The 17,829-nt window shown below is 39.7% G+C and overlaps 1 protein-coding gene across 1 annotated transcript; it reads left to right on the top strand.

Moving 5' to 3' along the window:
• The first annotated feature begins 5,689 nt into the window (after window positions 1–5,689).
• On the top strand, window positions 5,690–16,986 carry LOC139342862 (beta-1,4 N-acetylgalactosaminyltransferase 2-like). Its single transcript, XM_070980123.1, has 11 exons — window positions 5,690–5,869; window positions 6,487–6,627; window positions 10,004–10,110; window positions 10,291–10,328; window positions 13,034–13,100; window positions 13,818–13,931; window positions 14,203–14,289; window positions 14,556–14,737; window positions 15,462–15,605; window positions 16,290–16,518; window positions 16,644–16,986. The coding sequence occupies exons 1-11, from the start codon at window positions 5,733–5,735 to the stop codon at window positions 16,838–16,840; spliced, it is 1,443 nt and encodes a 480-aa protein (XP_070836224.1). The 5' UTR covers window positions 5,690–5,732; the 3' UTR covers window positions 16,841–16,986.
• The last annotated feature ends 843 nt before the right edge of the window (window positions 16,987–17,829 follow it).

Consider the following 17,829-nt stretch of genomic DNA (forward strand, 5'->3'; position numbering starts at 1 on the left):
CGCCGACTTTACGGCCACAGCTACGGACGGCTGCATCAACAATGGAAGTGGAGAACATGGTCCATTCGGACTCAATGTCTCCAACCTCCCTTGGGATCTGGTTGAAGCTCTCCCGGAGGTGGGAGTTGAAAACTTCCCTGACAGCGGGTTCCGCCAGACGTTCCCAACAGACCCTCACGGTACGTTTGGGTCTGCCAAGTCTGTCCTGCTTCTTCCCATGCCAGCGAATCCAACTCGCCACCAGGTGGTGATCAGTTGACAGCTCAGCCCCTCTCTTTACCCGAGTGTCCAAGACATACCGCCGAAGGTCAGATGATACGACTACAAAATCGATCATTGACCTCCGGCCTAGGGTGTCCTGGTGCCACGTGCACTGATGGACACCCTTATGCTTGAACATGGTGTTCGTTATGGACAAACTGTGACTAGCACAGAAATCCAATAACAGAACACCACTCGGGTTCAGATCGGGGAGGCCGTTCCTCCCAATCACACCCCTCCAGGTGTCACTGTCGCTGCCCACGTGAGCATTGAAGTCTCCCAGCAGAACAATGGAGTCCCCGGTTGGAGCACTTTCCAGTACCCCTCCCAGGGACTCCAAGAAGGCCGGGTACTCTACGCTACTGTTCGGCCCATAGGCCGAAACAATAGTGAGAGACCTATCCCCAACCCGAAGGCGCAGGGAAGCGACCCTCTCGCTTGGAGAACTCCAACACATGGCGGCTGAGCTGGGGGGCTATAAGCAAGCCCACACCAGCTCGCCGCCTCTCACCGTGGGCAACTCCAGAGTAGAAGAGAGTCCAGCCTCTCTCAAGGAGTTGGGTTCCAGAGCCCAGACTGTGCGTGGAGGTGAGCCCGACTATCTCTAGCCGGTACCGCTCAACCTCCCGCACTAGCTCAGGCTCTTTCCCCCACAGTGAGGTGACATTCCATGTCCCCATAGCCAGAGTCGTTGTCCAGGGTTTGGGTCGTCGGGGCCCCCGCCCACGACTGCTACCCATTCCACATTGCACTGGCCCCTTCTGATCCTTCCTGCGGGTGGTGGGCCTACGGGAAAGCGGACCCACGTCGCTCCTTTGGGCTGTGCCCGGCCGGGTCCCGCCAGGCCACCAGGCGCTCGCCTGCGAGCCCCAACCCCAGGCCTGGCTCCAGGGTGGGGCCCCGGTGACGCCAATCCGGGCGACGTACGCTTCCTTGATTTGATGTCTTTCATAGGGGCTTTTTGAACTGCTCTTAGTCTGACCCGTCACCTAGAACCTGTTTGCCTTGGGAGACCCTACCAGGGGCATTAAGCCCCAGACAACATAGCCTCTAGGATCATTCGTGTACTCAAACTCCTCCACCACGATAAGGTGGCAGTTCAAGGAGGAGCCAGGTGGATCAAACAAACAAATTCTCTGAGGAGGAGAGGAAGTTTCCAGTACAGGCCAACCAGACAGCAGTTTCATTAACCCTGAAAAGACAGTCCAGTATCAGAGCAGTTTGTGAAATAGTCACAGAATTTAAGATAATAAACTTGTGGATGTTTTTTTTGTGGGCACAACTTTTGAACCAAGGAGGATGAATGTTGAGACACATATTCCATATAGGGAGGTAGCCAGGGTGACTGAGGTGGATGAGAAGAGAGAATCAGTGAAGCTATTTACTGGTCTACAAGAGGCATGTGATCCAAGTCATATTCTCCTGCATGGTGCATGGAGGCCAGGGTCCATGCCTCTCCACCATTGTGAGCAAATGCCTGTGGATCTGCCCAGCCATGCTTCAGCTCCACCAAAAATGCTGGTGATGTTGAAACACAAATAAAATTTAAATGATTATATAAATTCAAAATTATTAGTACTGTGTGCACTGCAAAATGCAACAAAATACATGTAATCCATACATGGATAGTTTGTATTTCAGGAGCTAAAACATTGGTATTTTCTTTTAAGATACATCTGACCTCAGTATGTGTCTAAAGCTACTGTAAGATTTTAGAATGTTTTTAGATGTTGTTTTTTAATTCCAGCTCCTACTGTACAAGTGACCAGGTGCTGATGGTGGTAGCTATTGTCAGCAACCACCAACAGCACCTGGTCATGGTGCCAACAATAGCAGCCTTCCCCTTTGGCCTTTGGGCAGCAACTGAGGAGATGTACTAAAGATTCTCTTGCAGAGCAAACTGGGTAGGACAATGGCTCACTCTTTCCTCAGACATGCACGTTTGCTAGGCATAGTAGGGCATCTTAGACAGCTTGGACAAGGAACCAGATGTGATGGAAGGTGATCTCATGCTCTGGTCCTGGTATTCCCTGCACTGTAGGGCTTCTCTTGTTCGTGTTACCATAAGCTCTTCATTGAGGCCACTGAATGGGAGCTGCAAGGTGTTATTGGTTCTGTAAAGTGCTGCACTGTTGTGGGGAACCCCAACAACTTGCGGAGAAAGAAGCTGATTTTTATATCCAGGGATTCACCCATTATCAGTTGAATGTTATAAACCAGCAAAAGACTCTGGACACAATCTCATGTTATATCGTATAAATAGATCCAGGCCTTTAATCTATCAGGCAGACCTGACATGTCAACCTTGGTGAGCTGGGCTTCAAGGTCTTTGCTGGACTCTTGAATAGCAGCAAAGTCTTTCAGAGTTGAGTCAAAGATCTTCCCCAGACTCTTGACTGATTGCTGTGTGCTTACCTGTTAACACTGGGATTTGAAAATAAGGGAAAATTTCCGCCTCCCTGTGCTGGGCCATCCCACCACCTGTACCACTGTTCACATATCCCTTACATTCACACAAGGCTACACACAGTGAATCCTAAAATCACCACTAGGCAATCACTTGCTTTAAAATATCAGAGCAACAAGGATTGGTTAACTAGTTCTAGTTGAAAACACTAAAGGGCATATAAATTCAACACTTTATTTATGGTAATTTCATTGTTTTAATATCTCTTCAACAGCTTTGAAATGAAGGTGAGGACTCATATAAGTCCGTCTGGGCTTCTTTCCTCTCCTGCCCAGCTTTTAACTTCTTTGTGTGTAATATCTACATGTCAGATGTCGCAGTGTCCACAGGGTGGCAGCACAGCATGACTTGATCAGTGATGTGCAATTTGGGTGGAGTTTTGAATGAAATGGCTCTCCATACAGTAAAAGAAGAGAGAGGAGAAAGTATTGAGGGATTTCAGTAGGAATGCTGAATACTAGGCCTGATGACTTAAACGGCAGCTGTCAGACTACACAACAAAAACTGCTCCAAGTAATCTGCAAATTATCTGTAAATCATCTGTAAATGATCTGTGTAATAATCTGGGCAATAATTGGTGCAATAATCTGTGCAATCCATCCTATACATAACAGTGTGCTAATACAATTTATAAATTAAGATAATGTTTATTTTTATTACACTCTTTTGTATATACTTATTGTTTTTACTTATCTATCTTTTACTGATGCTGGTGTAAATTGGAATTTCCCCTTGCGGGACTAAAGGTATATTGAATTGAATTGAATTGAATTGAATTGAATTGAATTGAATTGAATTGAATTGAATTGAATTGAATTGAATTGGGGCTGCACGGTGGCGCAGCTGGTTCGATTCCCGGGTCGGGCCTTTCTGTGTGAAGTTTGCATGTTCTTCCCGTGCATGCGTGGGTTCTCTCCGGGTACTCCGGCTTCCTCCCACAGACAAAAAACATGCTCATTAGGTTGATTGGTGACTCTAAATTGCCCCTAGCTGTGAGTGTGAATGGTTGTGTGTTTGTGCCCTGCGATCGACTGGCGACCGGTCCAGGGTGTACCCCGCCTCTCGCCCGTTGACAGCTGGGATAGGCTCCAGCATCCCCCGCAACCCCGAAAGGGATAGGCGGTATAGATAATGGATGGATGGATGGATGGATGAATTGAATTGAATTGAATTGAATTGAATTGAATTGAATTGAATTGAATTGAATTGAATTGAATTGAATTGAATTGAATTACTTTCACCAAACAAGGTACATGGTCAAATTACATAATTAAATTATATTATTTAAATTTCACAATGCAATAATTAATGATTTGCTGATATCAGTTGGATATACATCCAGCTGATTAGCCATTGCTCTGTGAGATGCTTGAACATGACCCCTCCTCAACAATACAAATGGGCTAAATGAGTGCTTTAAGTTAACCTGGTAAAAACTCCTACTTCAAAAGTCTAGAGACTATGTACATCTGAAAACATAGTGTAAATAACTGATTTCAACAGAAGATGAGAACAGCAATGTTTGCAATTATTTTTTTAATGCTGTTATCTCAAGGTCTCGAATGACTTTTTATCTAGAGAAAACAAAGCTCGTTTTCTCAGGATAGTAGGTTAGTTTTTCTAGTTATATGGAGAAAACAAAATGAGAGTTTGCCAACATAAAATCTTGTATTTATTACAAGACAGGCCCTTCAGCAGGATAACTGAAATGCACTCGCCTGTGAAGTTACAGCAGGGCTAGTCCTTAAATGACGAGAAAGACACAATGCAACTGCCTGAATTAGAACTTGATTGAAGTAGAGGTTATCCTTGATCTGACATTTTCAGTTTAAATCAGTTGCTACAGTTGTCAAGACATCATCCATGCATGTTGGCATAACACTCTTGATCTCTGATAAGAGGAAACGACCTTTCCTCATAAAGTTTTACCGCGTTATCTCGAGATAACAAAGCTTGTTAGAAGACGGGAACAGTAGATGTAAAGTACGTTTCTTTCTTTCTTTCTTTCTTTCTTTCTTTCTTTCTTTCTTTCTTTCTTTCTTTCTTTCTTTCTTTCTTTCATGTCAGACATTCTACAGTCCACCGTCTACAGTCAGAGCCCAGGTACTGAACCTAAATATTTCAAACCTACTCTCTTACCCTGTCGCTCATTGAAAAGCAGGTGTGTCAGCAAATCAGAGGGTGCTTCCTTTACCTGTTGCCCATCAAGGGAGGGTTAGTTTAGAACTCTGCATGAACGAGGCAAGAGTGGAATTGGTGCAAGAGGAAAAGGTAAGAGCTGTACTGTTTTAATAATAATAGCACAACGTTGGTATTTTGTTCTCATGGTGAGATTCTGACACCTAGTAACAGCATTAGATCCTGGTGACTGGTCCTGAACAACAAGTTTACCGTAGCTCTAACCATTGTTTTTGCTGACATGTTTTGAAAAGATAAAAACACACTATGTTACTTTTTCCTGATGGAAACGGTCTTCCAGTTAATTACCATTATCCTTCTAAGAATTTTGACATGGCGCTTGATATCCTAATAACTGAGTTTTTGAGTTCTACTTGCTACACCTTAGGTTACTAACAAATGTTGAAAGTTCAAACCCAAAGAGATTTACTCACTGGATTCATATTTTGTAAAGTACCATCGGACATCAGCTTTTTTTAGTCCGAAGAGAACACAGAAACCTTATTCAGAGTTGTACAAACATTTTTTTTTTCTTCTTCGTGCTACATTATTTAATGCTTCAACGACACGTAGGGCCAGTAGTGGTGAATCATTAATATAATGCAAACTGCTGTCACACCCTTCGGCCTATAATTCCCCTCTTCCGGCTGTACCACTGTCACACACAAAAGCTTTATGTATCAAATGTACCAAAAGATTTGATAATAATTAGAGCACTGTGTGCCTCGACACCTCATAGATCAGTAGTTACGGGCTAAAATGTAAAATGCTTTTTAAGTTGACCGCTTGTTGCTTTGGCCATGGGCTAATTTTTGTTTCTCTACAGATGGCTGTGTTTAACAGAACAGCCCATCCGGTGGCGTTTGTTGCAGGTGTGATCATCCTGCTGACATTCTATTTTATGATACTCCATAACTGTCCTGGAGAGCTAACCAAAGACATTTCCCTGACACAAAAACCGAGGTAAAGCCCACTCTGTGTCCCTGTGTGCTAACTCCTCCTTATCTACTGTTATATATCATATATATGTATACCATATTTGACAGTATTATTTCAAGTATATCCATTCATTTTTTTTTGTAAATTCCAGCTTGAAATAACCAAAGGAAGTTCTCAAAGCACTTATACAGGAAATCCATTCATACTGTATACCTGTTATGTTGAACAATGAAAGTTTCGTCAAAACATCCTGATTTGTTTGTTTGCATGACAAAATTAAGAATTTCTATAGCCGTTATTTTTAAAAAAGAAAATAGTATTACCAAAATGGCATCTCAAACTCTCATTTTTTAAACCACTTTTGCAAAAGCACTTGTTCAAAAGACAATGCAGCAGCAGCAACAACAACAACAACAACAACAACAACAATAATAATAACAATAATAAGAATAATAATAAGAATAATAATAGATCCCCATAGTGATGTGTTGTGCTGAGTATACCAACCTGCAGTGAATTGTAGAAACGGGTTAAGTTTAAGTTACAATAATTCTGTGCAAGCCCTCAAATAATTGTTGTTGTTCTTTATTATGACCAAACATCCACTCTTAAGGACCACTATATGACCCTGCCCCTTCCAGGTTGACACTCTCCAGTCATCCTACCTCAGCTGCTCCATGCACCTGTCCTGACGGATCAGTGCTCAAAGATCGCCTCCCCAAAGATCAGTATATGGAGCTGGTGCAACGACGAGCTAAGGAGTTCCAACAACACAAAGCTAGGTAGTGGATGGATGGATAGATGGATTCATAAATGCCAGGAGCTTTTGTTGAAGTTGTTGTCCTTTCAGTGCAAAATGTCCTAGGAAACATAAAGAGGGAATTTTCTATGAAAAAGAAAGATTTTTTTTGTATTAGGTGATGCAAGTACACAAAAGGTGAATGACAGAGACAACAGAAAAGGACAGGTGTAAGAAACAATAGGCAGGATAGACAAACATACAGGTGTAATGGCAAGTCTGTTAAATGTATGTTGAGTGCTGAGGGTGTTGAAAGGCAGCTGTGTGTGTGTGTGTGTGTGTGTGTGTGCGTGCGTGCGTGCGTGCGTGCGTGCGTGCGCACGTGCTGGGAAGCAAGCATGAGGGAAAGAGAAAAGGGTATAAATAAGTTAAGCTAGATGAAATAAGAGAGAGAAAATCAATCAATAAATAAATAATAAGTAGTAACAATAATAATAATAATAATAATAAATATAAAGGAGAGACATAAATAAGTTAATAAATAGATAAATAAATAATAAATCCTCTCCTTTACACCCTCTCCCTTTCTCCTCCCTCCCTCTTCATCCCCCTTCCTCCTTTTCTTTCTCTTCCTCCGTTCGCCTCTTTAAATTTATTTTAATAAATTATTAGTTGAGTTAAATTGCAGAGGTTTGTCGTCCGTCAGTCGCCCCCAGACCCTGGGGAGGAGGCCGACTTTCGAGTAACACCACCTGCTGCTCCTTCACCCTTGCAGAACAACCCCCAGACCCAATGGGAGTGGGTGTTGGTGGGGTGGATGTGGGTTATTCATTTTTTTTGAGAGATATTACCCCCTCTTTTTTGGCATGGAGGCATTGGACAAGGGTGAGGAAGATAGAGGGGGGAAGATCAAGGGGGAGAGAGAGAAAACAAAGGGGTAAATAAAATCTTATGATTAAAATAATATTAATAATGAAATTATAATAACAAAAAAAGAGGGAAACAAAACTAGTGATAGGGTGTAATAATTCGAACTGATGTAGGTATCGGGTATATTGCTGATGTTATGTATAGTTTGTGTGATGTGTTTATTTGTTGCACATATTATTAATGGTGGTATAATATAGCATGGTTTATTAATAGAGATAGTGCTTGTAATGATAATCAAGATTATTAATAATTTATAATAAAAATAGTATCAGTAATAACTGGGATAATGATAATGATAATGATAAATGTATTCATTAAGTGTTTTTTTGTAATATTATCAATAACAATAGAGAGTTATTATTATCATTACACTACCAGCTTCAACACCATCAACAAGTCATTGTAACCATATATATAAATATTATTTAAAAGATAATAATTTTACCGTATAAATTCAGATTATAATAATAATAGCAATACTAAGTAACAAAATTATAATATTATAGTGGTAATAGTAATTTTAGGATAGAATAGGTACACATAATATAACATTATAAAACTGATATGACATTAGGAGTGGTGATAGTGCAGGCAACAGCGCAATTAATTAGGGTGGTGATAATAATAATAACAATAATGGCAATTGTAATAATGCAGGTCTTGTCGCAGTAGGCGGTGACAATATTTGTATTAATACTGATAATTAATTAATTAATTATTAATAACAATAATAACAACAATAACAGTAATTATAGTAATCATAATGAAATGGTGGTGACGATGATGATGCTGACGATGGCAGTAATAATAATGATAGTAATGACAATAACAGTAATGATAATGACATCATTGATCAAGATAGCAATGACGTTATTCTCAGCATTAATTGTATTAGTGGTAATAGTAAATGTGAGAATAGAGCCAATATATGAATAGAAGTTAATATTGTTATTAGTTCTATATTTGTTTGTTTTGTCACCCTTCCCTCTAATCTATCCTGGTCATCATTTATATCATCAACATCACTATATATATATATATATATATATATATATATATATATATATATATATATATATATATATATATATATATATATATATGTGTGTGTGTGTGTGTGTGTGTGTGTGTGTGTGTGTGTGTGTGTGTGTGTGTGTGCGTGTGTATATATATATATATGTATACACACACACACACACACAATCACACATATATATGCATGCACAATACATATATTTATACAAACATACACACATACACAGAAATGCACACAACACACACACACACACACACACACACACACACACACACACACACACACACACACACACACACACACACACACACACCCAGCCAACTATGGAATATATTTTTACATGAATTGAGGATTGTGGATTTTGTCCCCCAGTGCATCCACTGAAAGCACCCCAGGTCAAAAAGTACTTTAATGTATCAGAAATATAATTTAAGCATAGAAGGTCATAGTAACAACTTAACTTAATAAAGTTATATCTTATCTTATCTTATTTAATCATGTAAATTGTACTTTTTATGCATAATTTAAAGTATGTTTGACATAGATTTTTAAAAAGTGTATCTCTAGATGTCATTAAGTTCTACTTAAATGTATTAAAAATGAATATACTAATTCTGCAGTACTTAAAGTTGTATTTCAAAGCAGTTATAAAAAGTGTACTGTTTTGTAAGTGTATTATAAACTGTACTTAAGTGCACTTTTAAAAACAGTAAAGAATTACAAATACTTTAACAGTAATAAAGTACAATCATGAAAAGTATTCTTATTTTACATTGTAATACATTATCAGCATGCTTAATTAAAATATACTTTCATTTCACTACAGTTATGTATATTTCCAAAACATTGGTGATATAATACAATTGTACTGTAAGTGTGTTTTGAAAACCCATGAATCCTGATTTTCACTGGTGTATTTCAGTAAACATACATTTGTAAAAAGTTGTGTACACCTGAAGTACACTCAAGTATTACTGTACTCAAGTGGTAGTTAAAGACAACTTGAGTATTCTTGAAGACAACAAAAATAGCAAAAAGTATACTTAGATTGTGTTCTCCAAAAAGCACCAAAAGGCATCATTGTATATTTGCAGTGTGTTTGTATAGTGCTGTGAATGTGTCCTCAGTTTGCCTGTGGTTTGTCTATTTGCATATGTTTTCCTAAGCTGCAGTGTGTTGGGCCTTCTTGGCCTCATAAATAAGCCTTAAAATGCCTCAACACCGTTACTCAAACTGGATCTTGTGGATTGTATTTCAGTGTTTCACAAGTACCTGAAAAAACATGCTCCGCCAGCACAGACACACTGATTTCTGTGTGAATGCCCACTCAATTGTATTGTTAGCTTTGTTGGTTGCTGATTCTTTGGATATCGCTTTGTCAATATGATGATACCTGTTTGTGTAACCACACAACCCTGCACCACCCACCCACCCTGCCCCGTCTCCTCAACAGGACTACTTCATTATTATCCAGACTGCTGTTTGCTTTGCCAAATTCTCCCTTGAAGTATCCTATCCAGGGTTTTATAGTACGACCCTTGACCTCCACTTTAATACCAGGTATGCTCTAGTCTATTTTTATCAACTTGATGTTTCTACTTCACAAAATGGTGCAATAGCAATTTGGAGACGGATGAATTCATATTAATCATGATGAAATACACCAAAAGTAATGAATGAGATGTTCTTGTGTCCTTCCATACAGAATAGTGTGAAATTATGAGGCCGTTTTGATTGCAGGTTTAGCCTTGCATGCAGGACAAAGAAGCAGCTACAAGGTTGGTTTGATCCCACAGATGCAACAGATCACCTGATCATTCTCTCCCAGATCAACCTGATAGTATGATAGCATTTGGCTTGTTGGTACAAGATGGCTGCTGAATGTTTGAAAATTCAAACTGATTCATGATGCAGTATGTTGAAATGAGTTCATATAAAGCATAACATAAATTAGAAATAATTATGTGGATTTGTGATGATATCACTGAGGCAGATACATGTCTCTAGAATTATCTGTCATTGTACAGCAGCCATCTTGGTGGCTGCAAAGAAGGGTCTGGGTTTTTTTTTGAAAGCCATTATATGAATCTCATTCTGATTGATATATTTTCAAGTTCTGATTTTATACCAAACCATTATTTAAATTATTCAGTGTTAGCCAATTATGTGCCCACCAATTTTAGTATTTGCATAATGTCAGGCAAAATATCAAACTAACTTTTTTTTCCTTGTAGCTAAAACTTAAAGGTGATGAATACCATGGCAGAACGGGACTATGAACTGTATTGGCTTTCAAAAACTCGAAAGGTTTTATTGCACCAGAATTTAAAGTGGCAAAATCTGTGGCAAAATCAGCTAATTTCAATGTAATCTATGATCAGTGGATTTGCTGGTATGAGTTAAATCTGTGGAAATTATTAATGGCAAATGTTACTTTGTTGAACTGTGATCTGCAAATTTGTGCAAGGCGTCTTTGATGGCACTGAGAAATTGAGAGTCAAATGAAAGAAGCGCCATCCACTTTTTTAACTTCCTCTGTCAACGTTTCAAGAAGAAGAATAAGTAGAAAGACTTTTAGAGAGCTATTCTGACTGATTGGGATGTTCCCAGCTGGCTAGTGGTTCACTTGCCAGCTACAGTAGTTCACCAACTAGGCCTGCAAGTTGTCACTGTGTCAATCTTCTAAATAAACTAAGCATTTAGCAAAGGCATACTATACTGTTCTCATATGTATGAAACAGCTAGCATAACTCATCCCTCCAAGAAAGTTCCTCCAATGAACAGGCCATGTGTTGTACTTGGCAGGAATTTAATGAAGAAAAGGTAAAACTGAAATAAACAAAGAAATGACACAGATAAGTATTACAGGCAGGTAATACTACAGGTACATATAACAAGCACTTTTAAACAGGTGAATTAAGTTAGCCACAGGTAAGTACAAAAATGAATCAAATAAATATACAATAAAATTAGGTAATTTGCGTCTAATTTTAATATATCCTCAGGTTCTTAAATCATAATATACTTACTGGCAATGCCACAAGAATGGAACAGAAGAAGGATGGATGGCGATTTCACCAGCATGAGCCAACATGTGCTCCAAACAACAAAAATGGCTGTCTGACCAGAAGTTCCCACTAACAGGAAGTAACAAAATAAAAGTCCCAACTTCAAAATAAAATATTTTCAACTTAGTCTCTTACTATTACGTTCCATTACACATACAGATGAATTTAGTTGTGCCACCTTGATGGTTTGGCATCCATCTTTGGCTCTTGTCTTCGCAACGTCAGTCTGCCAACCATATGCTGGCCACTGAAGGACTTTATCCAGGACTTCCCATTTAATATCAGGAAGTAGGCAGATCTGCACCTGCTCATGGCCTATTAGGTAGGGATGTTTACGACCAGGAGCCACTGACCAAATGTTTCCTGCTGTAGCCTTGTTTCATTGAGGCAGTGTTTTCCAAGCAAGGAAACTGCTGAGTGCACAAAGACATCGAAAAAATTTTTCCCTCTGTCCCACCACTAAAGCAGAGCCCAGCTGCCATAGCAGTTATGTCCTCCTCCAGCAGCCGTGGCTCAGCAGGCTCCACACTACCCATCATGAACTGGTGGCAAGCATGCAACCTGTCCACCAATCCAACACACAAAGAAAGGCAGGGTGAGTTAGTGGTGTTATCTCAGCATGACTTGTTTCAGACTGTTGAATACACAGTGCTGAACATTTCCAGCACAAGAGGGAGAGAGCCTTTCCATACCTGGTGATGAACAAAATCACCAGTCCCCTCAGACAAAGGCAGAAGGCTATGAGTTTACTGCAAATGATGTCAACAGACACTGAACAGATGTTTGCATACCTGTTCATGATAAAGCCCTATCAATGAATACATGGATGTCAAGGTTAAATTCAAGAGGCTACACGCTCCAGTGAGGCTAAGTTTTGACACGTCTGTGCAACAAGTGCATTATGAACCGGCCTTTCCACATGATTACAATTCGACATGTCCTGGAATGTGTGCATCCCAGCATCTGGTTCACTTGGAGCCCTTGGAAAGGTTAGGACCACCTCCTGCAGTGGTACAAACTATCCAGGGCACCAGAGCCCTTCCTACGACTGTGTGTGATGCAGGTAGATGTGGCTAAAATTCGACGTCATAAAGTCCTTCCAACTCCCTTTGGACCAGAATTATTTACCTTGAGGCGTTCTTCCCCCCGTCCCACAGAAATGAGGCGGAAGAAGTGTCTCACTAACTCAGCACAGTGTGAGCTTTGTCTCAGATTTGATGAAATATTACGCTTTTAAATGACCAAATTCTTCTTGGTGTGATCTATTTTATATACCCAGTAAACTCACACAAACTGCCAGTGAGCACTTGTGCTTCAGAATCCTGCAATGCCGATATACATAAATCATAAAATTGTTCTCTGTTGTAAAGATAATGCAGGCACTGTACGAGTTTTTTCGGGTATGTCTACTCTAGGTGTCCTTGAATGTGTCCAAAGGCATCCTGACTGCAGAAATTCCACCTGAAGCGGTGATGATCCATGGTGAGATTCCAGTATCAGAGCTAATTTCATCTAGGTTGTAGTTGTAGTTCTTGAGTGAGTATGAATAATTTTGTTTTCGTTATGGAAACAAGCAAGCAATACAGTAGTTGACAGTAGTTGATGTTGTGCTGCATAAGTTTCTGGCAGAATCAGCAAGGATAAAAAAACACATATCCGATAAGCCACATCTGCAGTAGCAATAAACACATTGCAGTCAGCTACCAGCATGTAACACTGTAGCATCTCAAAACAAAAAATGATCTGCCTTACTGGATAGTATTTCATCTTTGCCTTTTCCCAGTAGCACTGGTATTGCTCTTTATGATTAAAATCAAAACAATAGTAATAATAATAATTATTTTACTTGTTACTCTGCAAATGCAATTTAATCTTTTTGCCGTGACAAGGTTAAATTTGACATGTTGATTTTGCAAGACATTTAATAGAATATGATTTTCACAATCAGCATTATATTAATATTATATCAATTAAAGCTAATCAAAGGATCAGTCATTTTCACCGGTATATTGCAATAACTTGTCTTAACTTGTAGCAAAAATATATTACACTACAAACCTGTGCTATCTCTGTAGATTCTTCATGGCTTAACTTTAATGTATCAAACATCAAAACATCAAAACTTTTTATGGACATGGTTGGAAATTGATGATTAACCAGCTGTTGTCTGTTGTGAAATCCTATGCTTGTATGTGGCAGGTAATGGTGAGATGGGGTTAGTAATGGAATCTAGCAGCCTGCTGATCCTGAACAAGCTGCTGGCTAAAGTGTCCTACACCAGCACTGTGTACCATATCCACACTGGAGACCTTGGTATGTGTCTAAGAAACTGGAACTTAGCCAGAAAAAAGTATAAAATATAAAGGCAGTTCCACAAAGTGACCTGCAAAAGCAGGCATGCGTGTGCATAAATGTGTGCGTCTCTGTGTATTTAATGTACATTTAGAATGAGTGATTTGTCATTTGTGCACTTTGTCGTTCTTAGATTCCCTGGTAGCTTAGTTTGAGTCCACCTTGTTTTCTAAATGTCATGTTTAGGTCCTGTGTTGCTAATAAGACAATAGCTGTGCTTTTCTGTACTTAGCATCCTTCCGGTTTGAGGACCATGAAGCTGTGTTTCCCATTACCATCAAGCAGCCTCACCTGCCAGTCCTGTACGACATGGGAACAGGTAGCAAACTCATCATGGTGGTCTGGGGGTTAAAGTCAAGTCCACATTTAGTTATTTATGGCAGGAAAGTGCTGCTTGTCTGTTCTGGAGTGCAGTGTTGTGGTGATGTCACAGTAGCTGTTTTTATATATCTATGTATTTTACAAATGACAGCGTTAAAAGATGCTGTAATAGTGTTTTTCAGTTTAAACCGATAAGAGAAGAAGGAAGCAGGAAGATAAAACTCTCACAGTTCAGTTCATGCTACTTTGTGTCTGTCTTGTCAGATATCAGCTCTCACGTCACCATCACTACAAAGACTTTCCTGCGCTACACAAAGCTCAAAGTGTTGCTAAGCAGCATCCGCCGTTTCTATAGCAACATAGACGTCATCATTGCAGATGACAACTTTGAACCAGAGCACATTACAGGAGACCACATCCGGCAGTACATCATGCCTCCAGCACAGGTATACACACACACACACACTGCAATTTATTACTTTAACACATAAATGACACACTAGAAACTTTGGAGCACTGTAAAGATCTGAATATTGGCCGATTCCCTGCAGCTTTTCTGTGTCAATTAATTTAATATCTGTAAATCTAATATTGAATATATTAACAGTGATTCCACTATGCTTGACACATGTGAATGACACACCTACAATCATATACATATAAAGACCTCCATAATACAACACACGAAGAAGTACAACATAGAATTATACAGGTGATGGTGAAAAGGGATTCAATCAGATTATTTGTTGAGAGATAACATTTTTTAGTTGCTATGATAAATTTCACTTGAAGTTATTTATTTAATTTGAAATGCAAGTATTTTATACTTTATGCATTTCTGATGCTTTTGCAGTAACAGCAGTTATTCAAGATAATCTGATAAAATCCAGATGCTGCAAGCATCAGTAGAGGGAAGTATCAATAGAAATTCAAACCCTTTGCAGATGACTTATTGATATATTTAACTAATTCAGTTTTTTAACCTTTTTGTAGAACAAGTTTTTATCACATTTTGACATAATTTACGAGAACATCTAATCACTATTAGAACTATTATTATTTTCTTGACAAGTTATTTCATATTACCTGTCATTGCTCTGCAGTGCATCGTACTTGAACATTATTAAGATTATGAAAGACCCCATATGTGAAGCATGTGCACCACCTTAGGGCTGGTTTGCTGGCAGGAATTTGGCTGTCTCCCAGGTAACCACCAAATACTTCCTATGGGTGGATGATGACTTCATGTTTACGGAGGAGACAAAGATAGAGAAGCTGGTGGAGGTGATGGAGGCAGTCCCTGAACTGGATGTGGTGAGAATCACTGTGTTGATTATTTCAAGTAAAATGTCATTACAAAGTAAGCAGAATGTATTGTTACCTGCCAAGGAAGTTAGATTTTTGGTTCAGTTTGTTTGTTTGTCTGTCAGCATGATTAGGGAAAAACTACTGGCCCAACTGTAATAGAACTAGGTGCAAGGGTGCAGCATGGTCTAAGGAAGAACACGCTAAATTCTCAAACAGATTCAAATCACAAGGCAGATACACAAATTATTTTTCTCCTTTGGCAGCATTGTGAGGTCTGGCATTTGGCCGTGGTGGAATAAATGTCATGCATCTTAAATCCAGGAGATTAAGTTAAATTCATGTCTGCCCTCTCTGAGTGCCCTTTGAGTTACTTGTGTTGTTGGCTGTGAAAATATATTGTTAAATAAATGGAGTTCTTGTAGCTTCATGTAAATTCGCATGACGAAGGTGCTTGACCCAATTTATTTATGAATCCTCCAGGCTTTTGGTTTTTGATTTAATACATTTGTGCTCTTTTTTTTTTTTTTTTTTTTTTTTTTAACTTTGAGGTCCAGAGAGTTCACAACAAGCACTGTTAACCTCCACTGAACCAGTGAGCAGCTGGACCCTATATCAGCATGTACTGGGCAAGAGGCAGGTACACAATGCAGAAGTTTCTAACCAGTTCTCTGGTGTCTCTGCTCTTATCAGCTGGGTGGGTCAGTACAAGGAAACCAGTTTTACTTCTCTCTTCACTATGCGGAAGGAGAGGAAAAAGATGGTGGCTGCCTGTACAGGAAGTCCAATGGAAGATTCCACTCACTTCCTGGTTACCCACAATGCTCTCTGGCCAGTGGGGTGGTAAACTTCTTCCTGGCTCGTACAGATGCCGTACAGAAGGTGGGATTTGACCCTAAGCTCCAGAGGGTGGCGCACTCAGGTAGGTCCAGATCCAGACAGAGTTTAGGTTCCACCTGCCAGTAAGTCCACACCCTTTGAGCTTTTGTTGGCCATGATAAAGCTGGTGTTTCTCTGAAAGGGCAAACGTTTTTTCTGTGACTCTAGAATTCTTTATGGATGGCCTGGGATCCTTGCTGGTTGCTAGTTGTGGCCATGTGTCCATTGGCCATCAGCGCCACATAGCAACTGACAAGAAAGAGACTCGCTACAAACAGTTCAGACTCCCTGCAAAGAGTGACCAGGACTTCAAACTGCAGCTTCACTTCTTCAAAAACCACCTAAAGTGCGTCCAATATGGGTAGAAGATGACTGGAGGACATGGAGATCTCTGGCTGTAGTTACATACTGACAAGTCAAAATGATGGTATCACCATGTTTTCCTGCACTGATTCAAATAAATATATTTTAGGTTTCTATTCCTTTTTGCCATTATTGTTTGGTCATTGTTAGTTTTATTTGTAACCTGTAAAGAACGTTATCATTTTAGAAAGTGTTGTGATAATAATCTATTGTGATACGATGACAGTGGTGCTGAATGACAAAAAAAGGACATCAAGAAAACATTCAGAAAAACAGTCTCAGACCTCACAGTCTTATGTTCTGTCTTTGCAGAGCTTACACCATACACACGAACTCATAAAGAAATGTACAAGGAAAGGGAAAGAAAATAAAACTGCTCTGCATTTTCAACTGCTGCTTCATCTCCTCGTTTCTTTTTCATTTCATTAATTTATTTATTGAGTTGGGACAGTGCACATTAATCAACATATCAGCACTAGGCAACAATGTAAATGTGCCGGAATTAGCACAATAGCTAAATTTCATCTGTAGTCCGAAGGCAGATCTAACAATCACAGTGTCATAAACTCTGTGTCTTGGTCAGGTGACTGGCAAGACTACATGTATGACCCCGACCAATCATAGCACATCTTATTTCACCTTTAGGCGTGAGTTCAGAGGTCAGTGGGGAGGCAGGTGAAGCAGCTGTTACTCATGGCGACAGAAGCGTTGTGTGTGATGCTGGCAGTCTTGTGTAGAGAAAAAAAAGTGGCTGAGGATCTGATCCTGGGTGGCATGTTTGAAATATGGAGAGAGCACCTGACTGGTCAGTGTTAAAGAACATACCATGGGATATGTCACACAAGGCAGTTCAAGACAAAAAAAAAAAAAAAATTCTGACATGTTAGATTTTTCTGGGTGTCGTGGGGCATCCCCAGTGTACAACAGGTTGTTTGGCATGCCAAACTACATGACAGGGAAACCATCTGTGGACCAGACTCACCAATATCTT

Source organism: Chaetodon trifascialis, chromosome 15, assembly GCF_039877785.1.
Source record: "Chaetodon trifascialis isolate fChaTrf1 chromosome 15, fChaTrf1.hap1, whole genome shotgun sequence".
Lineage (NCBI taxonomy): Eukaryota > Metazoa > Chordata > Actinopteri > Chaetodontiformes > Chaetodontidae > Chaetodon > Chaetodon trifascialis.

Bases quoted from the DNA above. Each gene is read 5' to 3' on its own strand.
- LOC139342862 (XM_070980123.1), top strand. From the start codon at position 5,733: ATGGCTGTGTTTAACAGAACAGCCCATCCGGTGGCGTTTGTTGCAGGT. The intron at 5,870-6,486 runs GTAAAGCCCACT...TGCCCCTTCCAG, and splicing joins TCCCTGACACAAAAACCGAG to GTTGACACTCTCCAGTCATC. The intron at 14,738-15,461 runs GTATACACACAC...GCACCACCTTAG, and splicing joins ACATCATGCCTCCAGCACAG to GGCTGGTTTGCTGGCAGGAA.